General features: G+C 45.6%; 1 protein-coding gene across 1 annotated transcript in view; it reads right to left on the bottom strand.

Annotated features, from left to right (window-relative positions):
• The window catches only part of ABL1 (ABL proto-oncogene 1, non-receptor tyrosine kinase), a 33,620-nt gene extending 17,013 nt beyond the window's left edge, over positions 1 to 16,607 (bottom strand). Inside the window, exons 1-3 of the mRNA XM_082492601.1 lie at positions 16,065 to 16,607; positions 6,808 to 6,981; positions 5,769 to 6,064 (exon numbers count right to left, since the gene is read on the bottom strand). Coding sequence (XP_082348727.1) covers positions 5,769 to 6,064; positions 6,808 to 6,981; positions 16,065 to 16,149 — 555 coding nt within the window. The 5' untranslated portion in view covers positions 16,150 to 16,607. The remainder of the gene's footprint in view (positions 1 to 5,768; positions 6,065 to 6,807; positions 6,982 to 16,064) is intronic.
• Between the last annotated feature and the right edge of the window lie 4,739 nt (positions 16,608 to 21,346).

The raw sequence follows: 21,346 nt of genomic DNA, 5'->3' as shown, positions 1-21,346 counted from the left end.
ACATTTATCCAGAAGATCCATTTTAAGCCTAAAAGCCCACTAAAGATAACAGACGAGTGACTCCCTACCACCAGAGCTTTCTATCTTCAGTGTTGACACTCAAGTCCAGTCTTGTGCTGGGCAAGGTGACAAAAGATAGAAATTCAATTTTAAAAAAAGTGATGCTGATAACACCTGAAGGAGAGGGAGGAATCTTTATATTGAAGTGCAACAGCCTATGCTGGATGCAGCACACAGATGATGGAGCTCCATTTCTCACACCAAGGTCTGGCAAGGGACAACCTTGCAGGAAGAGCAGAACCATGTTAGACACCCGGATTTCTGTCCAGTCCACGCACCGTGAAATGAGTGCGATGCACTGGTCCTACTGCGCACATTACATGCCGATACCTATGAACAAACTTCCCAAATACTTCTGCCTCACTGGATATGCTCTCAACAGTTTGTGCATGGGCAGTGGCCATCTGTCTGGGATTTCAGGAGGCCGGGAAGTTGATGGGGCTGCCAGGCATCCAAAAATCCCAGACTTAGCGTCAAATTCTGCTTCTTCCACCTAAACAGAATTTTTGGATGGAAAAAGAAAATGCATCTGTGAAGCTCCAGCAATGAGCGAGTATGTCCCACAGAGCAGGGAGACGCATTTGCAAGAGAAAACCAAAACATGTTTGCAGGGAGGGACAAAACCACCCTCAAACTTGAGTAAAGCCTTTGGACTGGAGACCAGCAATTCCCGTAAGGGATGCTTCCTCCTTTGCACGTATCCGTTTACTGTATAAACCCAAAATGAGAACGAGAGGCATTGGAGAAGATCAAATATTCTGAGCATATGAGAGCACACATACTACATATAAGAAAAGGCAAGTGAAAAGAGCAGCCATATCACCTACGGAAGTCAGAGTGACGGATGAAAGCACCTCACCTCCTCAGCACCCTGCCTGTCTAAATCCCCACTTAAGTTTATGAGGATGAGCCACATGCTTATGTATGTGTGATAACTATTACGGTCAGAACCGGCAAAACCTGCCACTCTATATACGGCATGGACTTATTTGAAAGAGCTGCAGAAAGGCAAAATGCTCAGCTCAGTGTGTAACCCAGAAAAGGGAAAACACACACAGACGTGAATGACCCCACAGATCAGTCACAGGCAGGTCAGACTACTGCAAGGTCCAGGGTGGCTGTTGGCTTTCAAGCTATGGCCTTTGTAACAGAATGATGTTACCTGTAAGGTTTCTGGGAAACTAATGTTATATAGCATTTGGCATCCAAAAGATGCAACTTATATTGTAGAAACCTCCCTTTCCAGTGTTGGGAAAATCACAACCCCTGGTTGAAATGGCATTTCCTCTGGTGGCAATAGCACCTGGGCTTGGGGGAGCGGCAGAAGATGCACAGTGGCCAACCTGTCTGTAAGCCACATGAGCTACAACCATGCCATTAACTACTCTGGTGACAACACATACACTTTTCGATGCGCAAGGGCATTCAGAGCAGAGGGGTTTACACCCTGGGCTGGAGAAATCTACTTTCCCTTCACTCTTGTTTTTCTTTTGCTATAATTGCTGATAAAAAAAACTCCTATGGAAACTTTTATCTCCAGAAAATAAGGGCATCCTCCTGGAGAGCATGTTCTCAATCCTCTACCAAAATGAGTCAGATATTCTTTTGGTAAAGTAACTCGACCCAATCTCATTTCAACACTATGATTCAAATAAAGACAAAACCCAAACCAAAACCAAAAAAAAAACCCAAACAAACAAAATACCCACTTTTTACAGTCAAAGAGGTAAAATCACCTTAAAAACAGATGTTCTGAGAACAGAAAAGTGACAACATAAGAGCAGCTTTTACAGTTGCGTGGCTTGGACCACCAAGCATATGCCAACACAACCACGATTTAAAACAAGCCATACCCGTTTGGGAACAACTTGTCGTGCTAGCAGTGGTACGAGCAGTTCACATGTTACACTGAGGACTCAAATATAAAAGTATGGATGTAAAAAATTATGCTGAACTCCAGGATCACTTGGAAGCATTACAGAAGTATGGAGAAGGAAGCTGCCCGTGCTTTTATGATCGCTTGTATCTCATGATCTCAAATCTCATGGAAATTAAGAGATATCTGTATTTTGTGTGACAGATCATTTGATCTTGTTACAGATGGAGAAGGAAGTTCAATAAATGGCCAAAGGTTTCATAGCAAACCTGTAGCAGGATGGGGAACAGAACTCAGGATCACCCTGTCCAGGCTACAGGACAACACTCCATGCCTTAACACACATGTAAATATTAAAAAAAAACCACCTCCGCCCACTAAATGTGCTCATTCTGTAGGCAGTGTTTTTCTAACCTCTCAGTGATTACATTTCAACACTGACTTCTGAAGGCCTTACTTCCCATCAGCACTACTGGAAATCAGTTATGCTGTGTTTAAATCTTCATCTGGAATTTGAAGCATGTATCACAAGATGAAGCAAGGAGCAGCTATGAACGGCATGCTGCCGATGCAGCCCAGCGAGTCTCATACACGCTCTGATTATTCACTGCAACCTCCCTTCTCCGCTGACCCCAGTTACCAAGCCCTCGCTCAAGCTGCTTGCTGGATAATTTCCCCCAAGAAAACGGCCGGCTGCTGCTGCTAACTGTACTGGTACAGAGGTAACGGGCTCAGCGTTTCTGCAGCGTACGAGGCTGCACAGGGACTCAGAGTTTGCTTCCCAGCTACGTTGTTGATGCATTATTTGGGCAATTTTTGTGTATCATCGGTCAAACTGTAACACCGGTTTTGTTCCAAGGGGGGTCTGCTTGTACAAGTCAGCCACACATCTGCAACTTGTGTGGCCAAAAGATACCACAACTCTTTTTCCTCACTAGTATATTTTATAAGGGTGGTTAAACTGGCTCACACTAACCTCCAACGCATCCTTAACCTGACAGGGTTCCCCCTCCGCAGTCAGCAGATAAAACTGAACATCCACACAAAAAAATCCATGAAGGTCCATGATAAGGGAGCAAGTCTGCATCCAGTTGAGCCACTGGAGGCTCCAAGAGACTGAAACAGGACATGTCTCCTGTGTCCTTAATGTTGAGGCTCGGAGTATTTGAAGAACTGGATGGACAACGCTGCCTGTTCAATTGGGTTACTCAACAGGAGGCTTTGCCTCAAGTACTATCAAGTCAGGAAAACCAAGTCCTCTGGACCACGGAAGTGGTTTACCAGATGACTAGCTGCATTGTGCCAGCCAAATCTAGAAAGGTCACTTTTAATGCCTTCCCTAAACCAAAGCATTAAAAGGTCATCCAGAAGAATATGACCCATTAAACTCGGAAATCAAGAAAAAATTCCCTGAGGATTTTATTTTTTTTAAAGCTGTTGAACCCCGATGCATCCAGTAAGATTGATGCTAAAATTAAGACATATACACCTCCGATCTCTTCACATTCCTTTCAGTATTCCCCCGAGAAAAAGCCTGGGTAAGGCTGCGCGACGCACAGCACACCTCCGCACCGGCCAGCGGTTGTTCCACACGTTTCTCCAATACCTCTTTCTCCCGATAGTGTGTTCTTTCAGTTGCAGGATATGATCCCACCAAAGCCATTCATCCTTACTACAGCACTTGCAGATATTAAACTCCCCGGACAGGCTGACTGATGATACAGCAGGCTGGGAAGGCCCCAGGTGCTCAGGGAGTTGAAGGTAAGAGCTTTCCTTCAGCAGAGCCACGCTCTGCTGCGAAACGGGTAATAGAGTGCGACACGAGCAGCTCAGAGCGGGGGACCTGCTCCAGCAGTCTCCATTTCGCAGAGAGAAAAGCCGGGATATCAGCTGTTTCTCTTCCCAGCTCCTCTGCTTTGACAGGCAGGGACAGGGTGCTGGAAGAGCGCAGCATCCCCCAGCCCGGCAGCAGAGCGGGCAGCACGTCTCCCGCTGAGCTGTCGCAATTCACTGCCCGCTTCATTAATGCAAATTGAAACCGATGGGGTTTAACACGCCAGGCTGCAAACTGCGGCACCTGATGCATGGACGTGGCAAACCTCCCCTCCTGCAGGAATGCTGGCCCTCGGCACGGCAACTGGGAGGACTGTGGCTACCTCTTTGCTCAGCACTGCATGAAGAGCCAAAGCCCGGGAGCCACAGCTCTCGGTCAACGCCGCTTCTTGATTTTTTTATTTCCAACCACCATCAGCTGCAGATCTGCTTTAGTGGGTTGTGCTGACCTGCAACTTTCTCAAAGACACCAATTCAAGCAACTTAGTGGAAAACGAACAGTTAACCTGGCTAATACAGACCTGGACAGATTATTGTAGCTCTGCAGAACTGTTTTGGGGATGAAAACAGCTCTGCTGGGATGAAAGCCTTCATATGCCAAACCCTTTTACAGCTAAAATGGAGAACATGTGCTATCGCATCATGGACACATGCTTATTTACACCAACTGAAGGAGGCCCGGGTTCAAAATGTTCACATGTGAACATTGCTCATCTGCCAGCATCAATGTGAATTGAAGGAATATCAACTACAGAGACAGGAGGAGGAATAATATTCCAGATTGCCATGTAGTCCTCCAAGTATGCTGCACGTCAGCATTTCCCAGTGCCGATTTTGACCACGAGTGTGTCTATGCAGGAGGAGAAAGGAAGAATCAAAATACTGTAACTTGGAAATATGTTGCCTTAAACAACATGGCCAGAATTGTCTCAATTATGATCTGTTTGTTAAAGCAGACAAAACGTACTTCATTACTGAATAAAGTACGTTTATTTTATTAAAGGTTTTAGAGTGATGAGTCTGATAAATAGCAAACACTATGTACTGGTTCCCTATGTTTTCATATTAAAGATTTTGCTGTCAATATTGCTGTAAGAAGAATAAAGTTCTTGCAGGAAAAAGGAAAATTGGCCATGCTAGGCCACTAGTATACTTGATTTTTTTCTATTTTTTCCTTTTGAAGTATTTTAATGGCACAGAATCTGTCATCTACTAGATGCTGGCAAGAAGAGCCTGAGCAACCGTGCTCCAGATCCACACTTCAACTTCTGCACAGGATCTAAAGAGACACTGCTTAAAATAGATTCGTCAAAAACAAGATTTTCCAAAATCCAATGCCAGTAGAAATGTTTCCATGAAATTCAAACAAAAATCTGTGGAAAACTACACTTTAATGCGAACATTTCTCTGCAGCATCCACAAAGCACGGCATTGCAACACCACTACAGCACATAACGATCTAGGGAAAAAAATAACGAAGAAACTAGAGACTGGGCCCATATAAAAGTGAAAGTGCCTACCCGTCTCCAATGATCACGCTGAAATACTGTAGAGAAATTAAAACAGTAGTTAAAAATACTGCAGAAGAGCTCAAAAAGCATTCTGTCCCTAATATTTACAGGATTATTAGCAACAGGCACTGACTTTTCTGATTTGGCAGCCGAAGAGAGTATCTTTTGAACATATGGGACAAGAATTCATCCTCAGAATATCTTATTACCAATACCTAGTACACGCAGCTCCAACATAACTCTAGCATCTCCTACCTTAAAGTGTTTCACTATTGAGCTGTATTACATCTCGCCAGAAATTTGCTAAAGGAGTAAACCTGTTTTGTCACAGACGTGACAGTCACAGTCCATTGTAACCACAGATGATGAACATTGTGATCAGGGTTCAGAACTGCTCGATTCAATCGCTACTACTTGACCTTGTACAGTCAGTGGACAAAGTACACTGCTAAGGTTTTCTTTCATGGTTTGGATAGCCTGCTGCCTACCTTTCCGTCGGATGCAGTGTTTATTCTGTAGTGGTACACCCTTCCTTCGTATCGCAGTGAAATAGATCTCTGTCCTGGACTGCTCTCACTCTCTCGCACAAGAAAGCTGCCATTGATACCGCTGCTCAGAAGGTACTCTGCAGCATTACGTGACACTGGTCCGTGATACCAGGAATGCTTCTCCAAACTGTTCACTGGGGTGATGTAATTGCTGGGTACCCAGCCTTGTCCATTCTTCGTTTGGGCTTCACACCATTCCCCATTATGATTGTAGCCCAGGACACGGAGCTTTTCACCTTAGCACAAGAAGAAAATATATTTAGACATGGCAAACCTGGGAGCTGAGGACAAAGAGTGGTTCTTTCTGGCTAACAGATCATTAAATAATCTCCTGTAAGAATAGGTATCTGACTGAGCAGGGAGCATGTGTGTTTCTTTAAGCTTGAGTGGACCCCTCAAAGCCAAATGAAGTCACATGCACGCTTCAGGAGCTTGTTAGGCTCTCGTGCAGTTCTGCACCACCTCCGACACTGCTTGAGCTTAAAAAAGGAATCCAACAAATTTTATTTGAACCGAGTTGGCTCAATGGGGCTAAAAGAGAACAGGAACGGATAAACAATTAAAAAAATAATTTCAATTAGTAAGGTAAGCAGATGTGACTTGGAGTACACAAACAGAAGGGCAGAGTAAGAAAACAGTGTATCTGTACAGTCATTTGTTGTACAGGCACTGTGTTTCGGAGAATTATGAAAACAATAGAGGCCAGCCTCTAAAATCAGTTTAGTTTAATTTCTCAGTTCAAATTTTTGCTTCTAATGGAGACCTTAGTTTTGGCAGTTTCTTGCCCAACGTAAAAACTTCAGACAGTTTTAACCTTTTAAAAGGTTATGATGTCATGAAATATTTGTATTTATTTAAGAAGAATTCCCACAGTAAAAATATTCCATAGGGTTTAGTGTATAACTCAGTTATTCCACAGTGACTTTTCTCTCTACGCCTTCTCACACACTCCCAGCACCGCTCTGCCCAGCTGCCTTACCTTTAGTTATGCTGAGAGTGTTGTCCCCACTCGCCACAAAATCATACAGTGCAACAAAGAGATGGGGGTCATTTTCACTAGGACAGGACAGAAGGTTTTCCTTGGAGTTCCAGCGAGCTGCTTCACTCAGACCCTGGGGCTCAAAGTCCGACACTACTGGCCTCTGAAGGGCTTCTGGAGGAGGAAGAGAGATAGAGGGGGGGAAATCAGGTTCATTTTTGCTGATAAAAGCCATCTGGTTAACCCACGCACTCTGATTTTCTAATTTGCATTGTTTCTTGACATGTGCGCTCCTCATGCGTCAGAGGACAGATATGGACAGCTCTTTAATGCAGATCTTCTGCCACATAGGCAGGACACCCTCATCCCAGAGCCGTCCCCCAGCCTGCCCCGAGCCCCCAGCTCCTGCCTGCCATGGCACACATCCCCCTCTCCCTCCCTCCAGCAAATGCTGCTCACGTAGGCTGTTTGCTGCTTGTAAATCCTTTGGCTCACGCCTAACTGCTGGAATGGTTAGATTTGAAAACAGACCCAAGACTTTTAAAAGGTAAATCCCTTAATTATCCTATAAATGAAATCACCAGAATGTGCAGCACAGAGAGCCAGGCAGGGTGAGATTTATAAGACATGGTATTTAAGAATGAGACACGCACTTCCGTTCACAGTATTTTTAATCATTCTCTTCTTATCTGAGTACGAGGCTGTGCCTTTTTGTTACCCCCTCTCCTGCCTGTCGCTCTTTAAACGAGAGCACAGCGGCAAGCGTACTTCACACAATGAGCTTTCTACATTTTTAGGAACCCTGAGACACCTCCAGAAAAAGAAATTCCTAAAATCTGAGCTTCACAGGTGAGTAAAAACCAACTGCCAAAGTTTTCTATACATTGCAGCGCATTAGATGTGTAATACTCAGGAAGTATCAGGCAAGTCCAAGTACATCAGGGCATTTTATTGCAATAGCTCCTGCAAACCCTCCCCTCCAGACCATGAATCAAGAGCCTGGGGCAGCGATGCTCCAGGTAGCTGTGCCCCCTCCCTCCAACATGCCACCCCCTGTCTGTGCTGGCAGCCCCACGGGTAACTGTGCTGGCACAAACCCAGGACAATAAGTTGTGAGAATTTTGGTTTTTGAAGGGTTATTTTCCATCTAGCGAGTTTGTTGACCGAGGTCACAGCACCGCACACGAACCATTGCGTCAGTGATTCTATGGGGACAGGAAACACGGCACTATCGCATCCAGTCCCTTGTGCCACGAAACTACTCTTCGTTACTCAGCATCAGCCCCCGCCTGCTCCCCCCACTCACTGCTGAATCCCTCTTCTGCGCAGGCGAACGCAGCGGGGATTTGGAGGGAGAAATCCCAGGCCAAATGTTTTCTACATTATCAAGTCACCTGGGAGCACAGTAATACTCACTAGCAAGGGGCTGCCATAGATGCAATCACACCAAAATACGCTTTTAACCCTATTGCTTGTTTGGTCTGGAAATCCAGTAGAACCTGTGCCAGTAAACCAGTGAAGAATTGATATGATTGACACCAGAAAATGTACGGAAGTCAAGTGTGGATTGGGACAGGTCCAAAATACATTTCCCAGTGGGGAAATGCTTAAGAAAAACCCCAAATCCCCAACCCTACAAACAATAACAAATACCATTTATTTTCTAAGCTTTGGTGGTGAAAGTGCCACTATTCACCCACAGACAATCTGGCGTCCTCAATGTGTTGGTCAGATCACCACTGGTAAAGGCTCTCTGGGTGGTTATTTATGAATACCAGTCCTACTGTATTCTTTGGAAGAGGTAAGATCATGTATGTGGGCAGAACGCAGAACAGCAAACAGACACGCTGTTAGGCCTGTTTTCCTAGGAAAACCATATCTGCAGGGAGATATATTTTTATAGTGAACCATAGAAGTCAAATAATTCTGCTTTCTAAACGATTCCACTGGCCATACCACAGTCAGAAAAGGTGGCGGTGTGTTGGGTGATTTTTTAAAGCACCTTGACATCCTTGTTTCCCCCTCCTGTTTCCTGCAGAAGAATACATTTTAACAACCTGGGTTTGCTTCAAGAGGGACAATGAGAAGAGAAACAGAAAATCTATTTTCAGAAAATTAAGCTATAATCATTTTACCATGAAAACGCTTTGATCCTGTCAAGCCCATTAAGTTCCCTTATCAAACACAGGGCGCTGCAGTGACTGGAGAGACTCCAAGGAGTTACACCATCAGTAAACACCTGGAACAGACAGACAGCAGAGAGCTGCAAGTAGCAGATACACAACCTCAGCGCGGAGCGATGCTCTCCCCCAAATATGGTACAAACCAGTACATGCTGCACAGTGGGACGGACCATAACCTCTGTTAGGAAGGAAAATGCCTCCCCCACGGGGGACTGATTCAACAGGAAGGCAGGAAATCCAAGGCAGGCTCCCCTCCAACTCCAGCGCGATCGCAGCCCAGCAAAGGACGGCTCATGCACAGCCACGGATGGGGATGCTGGAGAAAAGCCAAGCACTCTGCAAGAATCCCTCCCTCATGCCCAGGCCGTGGCGATGCTGGGACTGACTCATTGCACACAGACGCCAAGGTATGCGCTTCGATTCAAACTATGAGACAACACTGTGTCAAACACCAAAAACACTGACAAGCTGCGGTGTGAAAGTCAAGGAAGGCTGGTTGTGCTCGATGTGGCATTCCTACGAACACTGACTCAGTGATAACTGTCTGCAAACCCAAGGCAAGGGCTGTTAAATAAATGTATGAGAATTTGCTAAGCTGGAAAACTACACCAGTCCTGCAGTGAATACATAGGATGCTACGCACAGATGGGCTCGTGTCCTCCAAGACGACTGCCCCCAGCTCAGCCCTGCCGCCCCGCCGGAGGGGCACACCGCGTGTGAACGCTGCCGGGCAGGACGGCACGACGGGGAGATGCAAGACCCAACGCCTGCGTTGGGTTAGGGCTGGTGTTTCCAGCAGGTAGGAACCCCGAGTTAAGAACTGGGGTGGGGAAGGTGGTGACTGAATGAAGCTCGAAGGGCAGCAAGAAAGGGAGGATGAGGCCCTGAGTCAACACGAAGAAGAGCATGAAGGAAAGAGCAGAGTTGTGGTGACCCGAGTGTAGCAGAAGCTTGATAGACCGTGACAAAACACACTTTTAAAGGTCTGGGCCCCAAGAGGGGGCTGTCAGCAGACTCAGGACACAAAACCATGAAGCGAGAGAAGCAGACAGGACATGTCCATCTGGGAGCCGTGTAGAGCCGGCTGTCAGCAGCATTCATCCCTCTGAGGTACTCTCTAGTAAATTTGCCCAGACATTACAGTCCTTCAGAGCAGGAATTAGACATTGCTGTTCATACGTATTGAGGGCTTTTTTCAACACACTACAGCTTCTTCACCTCCTACTGCTGGTTTTAACTACAATTTTACAGCACTGCTGAGCATTTCCATGGGCCAGATTCCTCCCAGTAAATCAGCCTGGCTGCTACAGGAGGGTATCCTGGCACGGCGATGGGGGCAGGAAGTGAGCGTAACTCAATCTGTTATCTCTGCGCTGTGATTCCTTCCACACATCCACTTTGTCTTCTGCTGCGTCCTAGCAAGCCTGTAATTTATTACTTTGATGATAGCGTGCTCCAGATGACACCTGGATTCCTGGGAGGAGTCCCACAGCAATGCTGCAATTCAGTTCTCCACTAACACCAACTTAAATGATGACTCTTAAAGCAGAGCAGACTTTGAAATAAAGACAAGAGCAGCTTTTATTTTGAGGCATTAGCCATAAGAATGTCTTCATTTCCCCCTTAAATTAAGTTTTTACCAGGAGATATTTATATTTGCACACTAGAAGGTTTCATAAGCATTAACTATCTCCTGCTAATTACCGTTTATATGAAGTCATGAATCATTGTTAGGGACTGTAAGAAGTTCTCAGATAGGAACAATTCTGGTCTCGACCAACGCAAGCAAACTTCCTTAGTAATTTAAGGGAAGGGTTGGAAAACAGGCAGAAGCACAGAATTACACTCGGCTTCTCCACAGCTGACTGCCGGGCAGTCCTGAGGGAAGGAAGAGACCTCCTGTCTCCCTAGAAAACAAACATCCTGTGGTCTTACAAACTGTGCTGGCATTTTTTTCCACGAGGTTTCTGGAGCAAGGGAGCACAGAACGCATCTAGCAATCTCATTGGAGGTAAAGCACACGCTGTGTAAAGCTTCTGCTTTCCCTACATTCCCTCTACTCTCCTTTTCCCCTGGAAGAAATTATGATAAATGGCAGAATAGCTATGCAGTTTTAGTACATCCAAATGTTCTCGACTCTGAGCACATATGATGGAGCAGCTGCCTCTCTGTCCCAGTATTTCCTTAGTGGCCCTCACAGATTCCCTCTGCCTGATGGCATACAGATTTAAAAATAAAAAAAAATAAAAAAATCTGTAAACCAGATCTTTCCCAAAAGAAGGGCGATTTCATGCTTTATTTCAGACTTATCCCTTTAGTGAAAACATTCTCAGCCTCTCCTGTCACCCACTCCATAGCACAGGCCATACAACCTCCTGCAACAAAGGCTATCGCTGTCGCTTCTACTCTTGGCTGGTATTTGGAAAGTCCACGTTCTTACAGCCAGCATGAGAACAAATGATCCCCTTTTAAATATTGTGCATTTCTATACAGAGATGAAGAATTGCAAAAAATAGATCCAGCCCCTCTCAGCCAGACCCCCTCCCCCGGTGCTGGGCCAGTCTCTCCAGCTGTGCTACCCTAATTCCACCCCCAGTAAGGCGCCTTCATCCCACAGGCAGGCTGCACCCCTTCTCGCACGGCCACCAGGGTCCTCTGGCACTCGAAATACTGAAAACCATCCTGCTGAATGCAAACACGAGAGAACAAGGCCACCCCTGGCTCCTGCTCCATCGCCCACGCGCAAACAGGCTCTCACTGTCAACTGCAGTGTTTTCTCTTGTCTAACATGAAGCTCCCCTGGTGATGTGGCTTCTCCCACTCCTCCAAGAGATGACTCTGTCATCTTGTGGCTTTTGTCGTTGTTGTTTTTTGGTTGGTTGGTTTGGTAGTGGGGTTGTTTGTTTTTTGGTTTTTTTTTGAAAGTTCACTCTTACATTAGCCTGCAGGTTCCACTCCAGTTCATTCTCTGAGTTTATTCCATTTATAACCCCTTAGTGACGTGGTAAATACCATCTTTCTCCAACCAGCTAATCACAGTTGTAGATGTATGGAGTGGAATAGTGGGATATGCAGAAATATGCTAAATATGGCAGAAATTTGGATTTTATTCCAAATTCATTACTAAGGTGCTGCCTGACCTTAGATTATAACCTCTGGGAGAGGAAGGGGAAAGAGTAACTACATCCAAGTGAACTTCAATGCCGCTTGCATATTTCTGAAAACTTCACTTTTACAATTTTTGTTTCGGTTTCCTTACTAAGGGAGCAAAAGTAGTGAAGTTCGCTCATCTCTGAGCCCAGGGGAGAGAAAGCACCAAGCAAGAATCGTTGAGCTTCAACTGTTACATTTCCCTCTTTTACTAAGCAGCCCCAGGCTGCTCAGGGAAGGACTAACACTCCTGTGGATGATCAGTGCTAGGTCTGAAGACAGTTACAGCTTTTCCTACGAAATTATAATCCTTTCCTCACCACGACCGACGGGAAATGGCAGTGAGGACCATCAGCCAGATTTCTTAATAAGGATGAGACAGGCAAGAACTGCTGGAACAAGCACATACCTAGCAAGCCATTACAAAGCCAGAAACATATTTAAAAGCAAGAACTCTGCTGAGTGATGGTAGATGAGAGGCCAAGAGGTGAGGAGCAGAAGATGGCCAAGGAAGAGAGGAAACAAACAGAAGGCTCTTCCCTGGGAGGCAGCAACGCCATCTTAATATACTCGCTCTTCCCAACAGATTGACCCAGGACCTGCCTGCTGATCCCGGCGACACCGGGGCAGGGTGAGTCACTGGCGTTGCAGCTTTGGGTCTGGCTCAATACGTGCCCAAACGCATAAAAAAAACCTCTCCAGGAATGGGGCAATAGCTACAGGCTGCTGCTCCTCCCCAGGCTCGTCTACTCTAACTGTAACAAGACACGCTTAAAAAAAAAAAAAAAGGAAAAAAAAAGATAGAGACAATCTGACAGCTGGCAGGACAGAAATCATTTCAGTTGGAAAACAAAGGACTTTCCTAGTGTCCCCAAAACAGTTTTTAAACTTTACAGAAACAGTTTTCAAGCTTTACAGAGAACGCTGACAGGTTTTAAACAAGACTTCTGCCTTTCAGTGGCACAGCAAGCCCAAAAAGGCAGCAAGACTATTTTAGCCCCTATTTGGGACATGGACACGTTCTGTTTTCCAGATCAGATTGGCAGCAGTACGTGCTGTGCCTCTTCCCTTCTACTCTTTACCCTTTCTTGGTGTGAAGTGGGTGAGGAATTATTCAATTTGGCACAGGCAGAAAGGAGAAAGCAGATGACAGAAATTCAGATCTCACGTTTTAAAATAATATTTACTATTGGGAATAGAAACGAAGGCAAAAAATAGCCAGCCCAAACATCAATATGAAAACTTAGTAATCATTAGAACCAGTTTAAACTTATTTTTGATCAAGTTAAGAAAATGTCTCAACTTCAGCGAGCAGGCAAAGCCCACAGCAATGGGATGCAGCACCTGCCATCCCCCCACACCACCAAAGAGGATTCTACAATCAATCCTCCTTCCTGCAAATTAACAGAGCATAAAAGCAGTTATGTTTAAGGTTTTATAGTCTACTATATAGTAAAGAAACTTTCAGCTTCCCCACCACGTCCTCAACAGCTTCCCATACAACTAAGGTAACAAGAGCAGAGTTAAATCCTCCAATGATATCACCATCATCTCCTTCATCTTTTCAGAAGCTTCAGCGAGGCCGTGGGACGCGCGTGGGAATGGCGGGCTGGCTGTCACATGCTGCTCCTAGGGATCCAGGAGCAACGGTCACTAGTTTGTGGCCCTTGCCACAAGCCTGTCCCCTTCTCACGATCTGTCAGTCTGGCCTTCGTAGGACTGCAAGCCTAAGCGGTTGCTATCAAAATTAACAAATCCGTATGTAAAAACCTGTTATCTTCTCCAGGTTAATACTTTCACTTGTGCCCTTGGAGTACAGGGGTTTGGGACAAGCCACCACTACTCTTCTTGAAGAGTCCTCAACAGGCCTTTCAACATCACAATAATTTTCATAAGAAAGCTGCCTAGGAATACCACACGGGGACCTTCACCTTGAGAAAAGAATAATACAAAAGCCTATTTTTTTTTTTTTCCCCTTCCACTTCCTCCCCCGTCCAGACACGTACAGATCCTCACTTCTCACCCTGCTTTCCCAGAGACATACAGTTGATTCCGGTGGGTCCTGGGCTGCCTACATCCTAACCAACTGTCATTAAGGTTGCAGTTGCCACATCTGTTCACTTTGAACATGCCGCTTGGATGCTGACTTTGGTTTTGCCCCATGCTGAGCTGAGAAATAAGACTGAGCTACTTTGATAGAAGGTTGTTTAAAAGTTGTTTCAATGCCCGTTTCCCATCCCATCATAAAAAATAACTATGCAACCACAGTGTCAGGGAAGCAGAAGGCAGAAAGACTACAGTATTTATTGTGTCAACGATCACATTCTTAACTCAATACTGCCTATATGGCGCAAGTCAAACTATGCTCTAATCCCATTAAGCAATTGGATTGCAAATTGGGGGGGGGGGAGCGGTTGTAACACACACACAAAAGAGAAAACTTGCAAAAACAGTCAGGGTAACACCCTTGTAACATCATCCTTTAGCATTCACGTCTGCAGGGAAGAGAGGCCCCAGATGCTCTGCCTGCTCTCCCAGGGCTGTGTTGAAAGATCCAACGGCACAGCTCGGAGCTCCTCCTCACCACGCAGCCCGGCCGTGCCCGAGCAACGCCAGCGGCTGGGGACACAGAGGTTTTACAGACCTAAAAGATCACAGAAGAATTCAGTCGCATAGGAAAGATCAGAACTACTTGTACGTGTCTGCCCACCATTAAGTTTCTGAAACTTTAAATAAATAAAAAGTGTCCTGTGGAAACTGCTCTTTGATTTTAGACAACAGAAAATGCTTTAGAGCCACTAAATGCATCTGATAAGTACAGACTCTTGATCCAAAATTTCTTCAAATGGGTTTGCCACGAGAACCCATTTGTAGATTTTGAGATTCCTAACCTATGAATTTCCGAGGATCATTTCTCCACTGAATATTCGAGAGTTGAGCAACAGCGACTTGCGATAGGCCCCAGCAAATCAGCTGCTGCCTTTCATGCCTCTGATTTGACGAGTTAGCACGGTCGTCCTGGCATGAGGATTATTTTTACTGAAGCAACATTTAGCAACACAAAAGAAGTTGAAGAAGCCCAGACTGCCCTGGCGGGATGGACACAGCCCTGCGAGCGCAGCGAAGGGGCCGGCACTGCTCGGGGGACCCATAATGATGCTCCACAGATGGGGTGTGAAGCCACGCTGGGGTGGAGAACTTGCTTGAGGTCACCCCAAGCAAGACCTCAGCCCAAAGTCCCCCAGCCCAGCACGGTGCCTCTGGCGCCCAGGCTTTCAATCTGAACTCGTCGGGTCCATATGTTTAACATCTCAACACCTACAAATAACCAGGGGTGTGACTCAAAAAATCACCTTTTAAAAGCAATCACGCAAGAAAATTCAGTTAAACGAGTGCGTGTGGACAGCAAACTTACAAGGGGATAACTGAAATGAACTAAGAGATTATGTATTAATGCATACTGAAAATATTTTACTGATGGACTCATCTAAATTTTCTTCCTGAGCCTGGAGTTGGTTTTACCATCCTCCTCTTGTGTCCAAAATAAGGGAAATCCTTCTCCAGGCAAAAAAAAAAAAATAAAGCCGAGGCCTGAAGATACGGCTTTGTTTATGGGCTCGGCAATAAGATCACTTGACATTTTACAACCATAAATGGTAGAGCCGCGCTCCCTTTGTATACTGCAGTTAATGAAAGTCACCTGGGGTCTGGATGCCGCGTACACCACTCGGTTCTCTCGCCCCCACATGCAAAAGCCTAGCCTAAAGCTGGCCAGGACCAAACTTCTCCCCAAGCCTGGCCCCAACTTGCAAGCAAGGGATAAAACTTGTGTCTGGGATGACGGTGGGGTTGGGCTGTGTCCCCTCGGGAGCTGCTGTCCCCCAGGGGGGACACGGCCCGACCCCAGTCCCTTTGAGTACTCACCTTCCAGGTAGCAGCTGGAGGAGGAGGAAAGCCCTTTCTTCGATTTGCAACCCACCAACTTCAAGCAAATCTCCAACATTTTCATTTGTTAGAGTTTGGCTTTGGCTGTCTGGTTTCCCCTCCCCCTTCCCTTTTCAGCTTCTTCTTCTTGCACTGTCGAATTATCCGGTAAAAGTCTTAAAAAAAGTCTTTAAAAAAAATCCCGTAAGAGTCTAAAAAAAAAAAAAAAAATCCAGGGAAAGTCTAAAACAAAGTATCCAGGGAAAGTCTAAGAAATCCAGCGCTCTGAAAACCATTACAAGGGCGAGCCCGAGAGGCGGAAAATCCTGGGGCCCTGCATCTCTTCTCCCGGGGAGTTAACTCCAGCCATCTTCCCTCCTTCCCAACTCTTTTGGCGGGAGAGAGGAGGGGAGAAAAAAAAAGGGGGGGGGAGAAATAAAAGAAAAAGATGGAAGAAAGCAAAGCCAACCAAGTTGGGCAGAGTGGCCGCTGCCCGCAGTTAGCGGCAGCTGCCCGCCTGCCGCCGGGCGCTGGGTGCAGGCAGGGCTGCTGGGGCTCCGCTGCCAACAAAGGGCCCCCTTCAGCCGCTGCCTGCCTCCATGACATCAGGCAAGCGAGAAACGCCCTCGCTCCTTAACCCTCCTCCTGCCTGCACCCTGCCTGCCGCCTCTCCCAGCGCCGCCGGGGCGAAAATCAACAAGTTTTCCCCCACCCAGGAGAGCCCTCCTGGGTTTGGGGATGGGGGGAAAGGCAGGATTACGGAATAACGCTGCTGCTTTGGTGCTTTCTGCACCGCTCTGTTAAACCAAGCGAATCGTAGCAAATAGTCAAAATCTTAAAAGCATGTCGTTTCACAGCTTATTAAGGGAACTGTTTAAATACTGCGCCCGTGTAACAGGGAGAAGCAAACTGAGAGCTATGCCCATTCGTAAACCAGTGTAAAAACTGCAGGGGAGCTGGAGGTCCTTCCCCGAAGATGCGGTCGTAGCATCTCTGTGAGAATTACAGGCAAACGGATTCACATCTCAGCTCATGCAATTACACTCACAGGATACCACTCCTCTTGCACACGGGGCCAAAAGTTTTCACTCTCCCACTGCCTAAGTATTCTTTTCCCCCACAAAAAGTGCATTTCCCTTGCAGGTTTCTCAAGGCTACATGTTAATTACGGCTCTCCAGTTTTGATACGGTTTTGGCACTTTACTTTCAAGCATTACTGTGTCTCTCCTTTCTAAAACAACCATCACTTTTGTTACATATACTTACATTTTATGTGTATATACATTCTCTCTATATATCTTTATAAAGGAGATAGAAAATGAGGGGGGGGGTGTATACAATTGCTTTTTTTTTTCTACTCAAAAATCCCATTTTATTTCCCAAATCTGTAGGTGCTTTTGCTACTCGGAGCAAGAGGTGCTCAAGGGTGCAGAGTTCATCAGGGGTGCAACATAGCGAGGCCGGGGAAACCGGCCTGGGAAGCCATCCCTATCACAAACTCCGCTGGAACGTGTGGAGCGCTTGGTGTCTCACACACAGGATCAACAAAGGAGCAAATCTTCATTTTTGTCCCTGAAAGCTTCCCTCCAGATCTGACAGTTTATTTTGGCAAGGTTACTGACTAGCTAGCACTCTTTTGCCCTCCAACGTTTTCAAACATTTAATACTTTAGGGGAAACTCCACATGCTTCCAGCATCTGAGGACCATGCCTCCGAAACAGCAAACATTGCTCAGGCTCTTTAAACATTATTTTACAGCATTACTTTGCCTCAGACTTCTGATCCATGGGGTGTATGCCTGAACGACAGGTCGGAAAGAAATCCTTGGTCTCTCAATCCATACTGAACTGCAATAATAGCATCTGCATTTTTTGAATGACCACAAGCCACATTATTTCTAGCAGAGAAATAATCCCAGTAAGGACAGCGTGCTGTTCAAAGTGGTTTCACACTTTTTCTCAGAGAGGATGAACATGCATATCCCCATCTAATAAACAAGGAAACAGCAAGAGAACTTAAAACATTTTGTCAACTTAGACAGTCCAGACGAAGCTACAGACCCGATCCCCCACCTCTGGCAGCCTGTACGCGCATTAGAAAGATAATGATGAAGTTCTCCCAATGCTTTCCCTTCCTCCCTCCACTTCTGGAGGAAGAGTTCTATTTTATAGAAGCACAAAAGTTTCAAGAGAAAGCAACGCCTATCTATTTGTTCCCTGTCCACTTAACTTCAGATGAGACTGCAACAGAGAATTTGTGCAGAACTGCACTGGAGAAAAAAAAAAGAAAGATAAAAAGAAAAAAGAAAAAAAAGACAAAAAAGAGATTTAAAAGCAGATTTGGAGGAGAAAGATTATATAAATCACAGGAGGAGCTCCATCACCACGTGTTTAGGCCCAGTGTCATGTTTAGGGAACTGGGATGAAGTAACACTGTGAGAGCAGACCAAGCATCTTGCACGCAACTTCTTTTCCATGTGAGGAGCATCCCTATGCTGCTGCTCCAACTGCAGCTGTAGGAATGCAGAATCCCCGTAGCATTCCCCAGCAGTACAAAGGCTGCCCCCCATGAACACCACCCAGCCATTACAATTCCAGTTAATGCAATGAGCGCCAGCAGAATTAACGCGGATTACATTCCTGATGAACTCCTGGGGTTCTTATTCCTGAAGAAGAATGCCTCATCTCAAATTAAATTAACCCACTTGCAGAAGAACCTCACTGTAGGCGAAAGACATCCACTTGGGGAGTTCAGCACAAAGAGCTATCCCGGCATAACTTCCTCTGTAGACAAACAAATTATTCCCATTATGTTTCCACACAGACAAGCCTGTGAGGTCCCTCTGCTACAAACTTCATCCTTCACCGTTTCCTCTCTTGTGTCATGGCAAACTGTAAATGCTTCAGAGCAAATATCCTCTGCCTTTCCTGCATGCCATGAAATTAACTGGCGATACAGAAATAAAAGCCATATTGGCAGTGTCACACAAACCCTGCTACTCTTACGGCTGACATCTATTAATCCCTTTCATGTTTGTTTGTCATGTACACATCATTGAATAAAATCAGTCATGAAAAGCGTGCAGACTTTTGGACTACAGAGTGACTGATGCAACCTTCAACTCAGGCTCTCTGTTGCAGAACAGCAAAACAAATTTGGTTGGGAGCAGACTGGGAAGGTCTCCAGTTCAACCTCCTGCTCAGAGGGCAGCTATCTAGATCGGGTTGTTCCAGGCTTTTTGCAGCTAAACTTTAACTGAGTCTGTTGGGCAGCATGAAACACCTTTTATCCTCTTATATCTATCCAGATTTGCCCTGCTGCAAGTTTTAAGTGTTGCTTCTCCTCCTTTTGCTGTGCACCTCTGAGAAGAGTCTCTCTGGTCACCAGTTGGGTGGTTACAAGTGTGCTGGGACCCCTTGAGTACCCTCTCCAGACCGGGCGAAGGCAACTTCCTCGGCCCCAGGGGGCACCGCCTGCTCCAGCCCCCCACCAGACTCCCTCCAGTGTGTCAGTGTCTGTTCTGGGGGAAGGAGGGAGCTGGACGCCGTACTCCAGATGTGGCTTCACAAGCGCCAAGAAGAGGGAAATAATCACTTCCTTCGACCTGCTGGCTCTGCTCTTGCTAATGCAATCCAGTATCCATTAGCCTTTATTGTTCATGCTCATACAAGAGCATAAACCTATTTAGCCAACTGCCTTCATGTTTGAGCGTCTTCTAGCAGACAGCTCTCTATTCTTTACTTTCGTAAAGCTACCCAAAATTTGAGGACAGATTTTTCCAAAAGAGAATGATCATACACACGCATGACAGTGGCAGCGAAAGGACTGGACTCCATGAGCAGAAAGTGAGTTTTGGCATGATCCCACGACGTTAGCAGCTGGAATTAATTTTGTTGCGATACCATTAAAAACAGCTTGAGTGCTCGTTACACATCTAAAAGAAGAGCTTAATTTTTAAAATCCTCTTCAAAACATGAGAAGATAACAGAGTTTGAAGCCCCAAACACTGGGCATTTTTTGATAGGCATGTTCAGCTGTTTTGGGGTGGAAAACATCACTTGAAAACAGAAGCAGCACAAACTAGCGGTTAAAACAAAGGAGTAAGAAAAAGAGCAGATTCTTGCTTACAGTTATAAGTTACCTGTGCCTTATCTTGCTCTTCTGCAAATGCAGCTGAGAATTTCCCCACAGGTGTTATAAAGACTAACCCAATGCAGGTTGTAAAGCACTTTGCTGTCTTTGGATGTATGAAGCAATGAAAAGTAGAATAACATCATTTGTAAGATGCGTTTTTCTTCATAGTGATAAGGTTACATGGGATTTTGGGCATTCACAGGTCACTGTCTTTATGCTTAAAAATAGGTCCATGCCACAGAGCACCACCACACTATGCAGCTCTCTTCCGATGACATCTTTCACATAGTGAAATAACACATTCTAACACCATTACCTGATTAAAAATATGTGTATATGAAAATGATCAAAGAAGCCTATATGTTGAAATCCATGAACGACCACAGCATGTGCTATAGACACAGCTGTAACAAAGCTGGGCTTTGATCTGACAGCAAATGCAGTATTGCCTGTTTTCCTGGGGGCTGCTCCAGCTTTGTCTGACAGATTCCAGTTTTCCTTTGGGTTTTAGATCCTCCACCATAAAATGCCTCCATCCACTCTTAGATACCTGCCCTAGGTGAACATGCTTTGGTTAGGGGGTGTTGGACTAGACGATCTCTGAAGGTCCCTTCCATCCCCTACCCTTCTGTGATACAATGTGCCAAACTTTTTTGGAAGATACCAGTGCGTATTAGATTGAGCGGACTAGTAGCTTTAAAATCCTGGCTACTAAACTCTACCTTCTTGGCATGTACACACAAAACACTGTCTACAAAACTGTTTGCAATAAATACAACTTCAGTGGGTCACGCATGTTGCGATGAGAGCTTTACTATGGTATGCCAAAGAAAGCACGGCAGAATGCGAGTCCAAGGTTGGCAGGGTTAGAGCTGAGCCCACATCCCACACCCAGCCCCTTAGAAGCCACCTCAGACTGTCTCTTGAGTCAATCACCTTTTAGTCTCAATAATTGTTCATTGACAGCTTGTAACTACTCCAAAGGACAAGTGAAAACAAGTCTTCCAGATAGACCGACCACATGACCACATTCTCCGTTTACCTGGCAATGACAGCGTTACACAAAAAGGCAATTACGTTCATGATTTATTACTAGTACCTGCCATGTAACAGGTAGAGGGTGAGAAAAGTCCTTGTTGACGTTTGCA

Source organism: Vanellus vanellus (assembly GCF_965231255.1).
Source record: "Vanellus vanellus genome assembly, chromosome: 18".
In the NCBI taxonomy this organism is placed as follows: Eukaryota; Metazoa; Chordata; class Aves; order Charadriiformes; family Charadriidae; genus Vanellus; species Vanellus vanellus.
The sequence above is the reverse complement of the archived record's forward strand: the minus strand, read 5'-3'. Positions and strand labels throughout refer to the sequence as shown.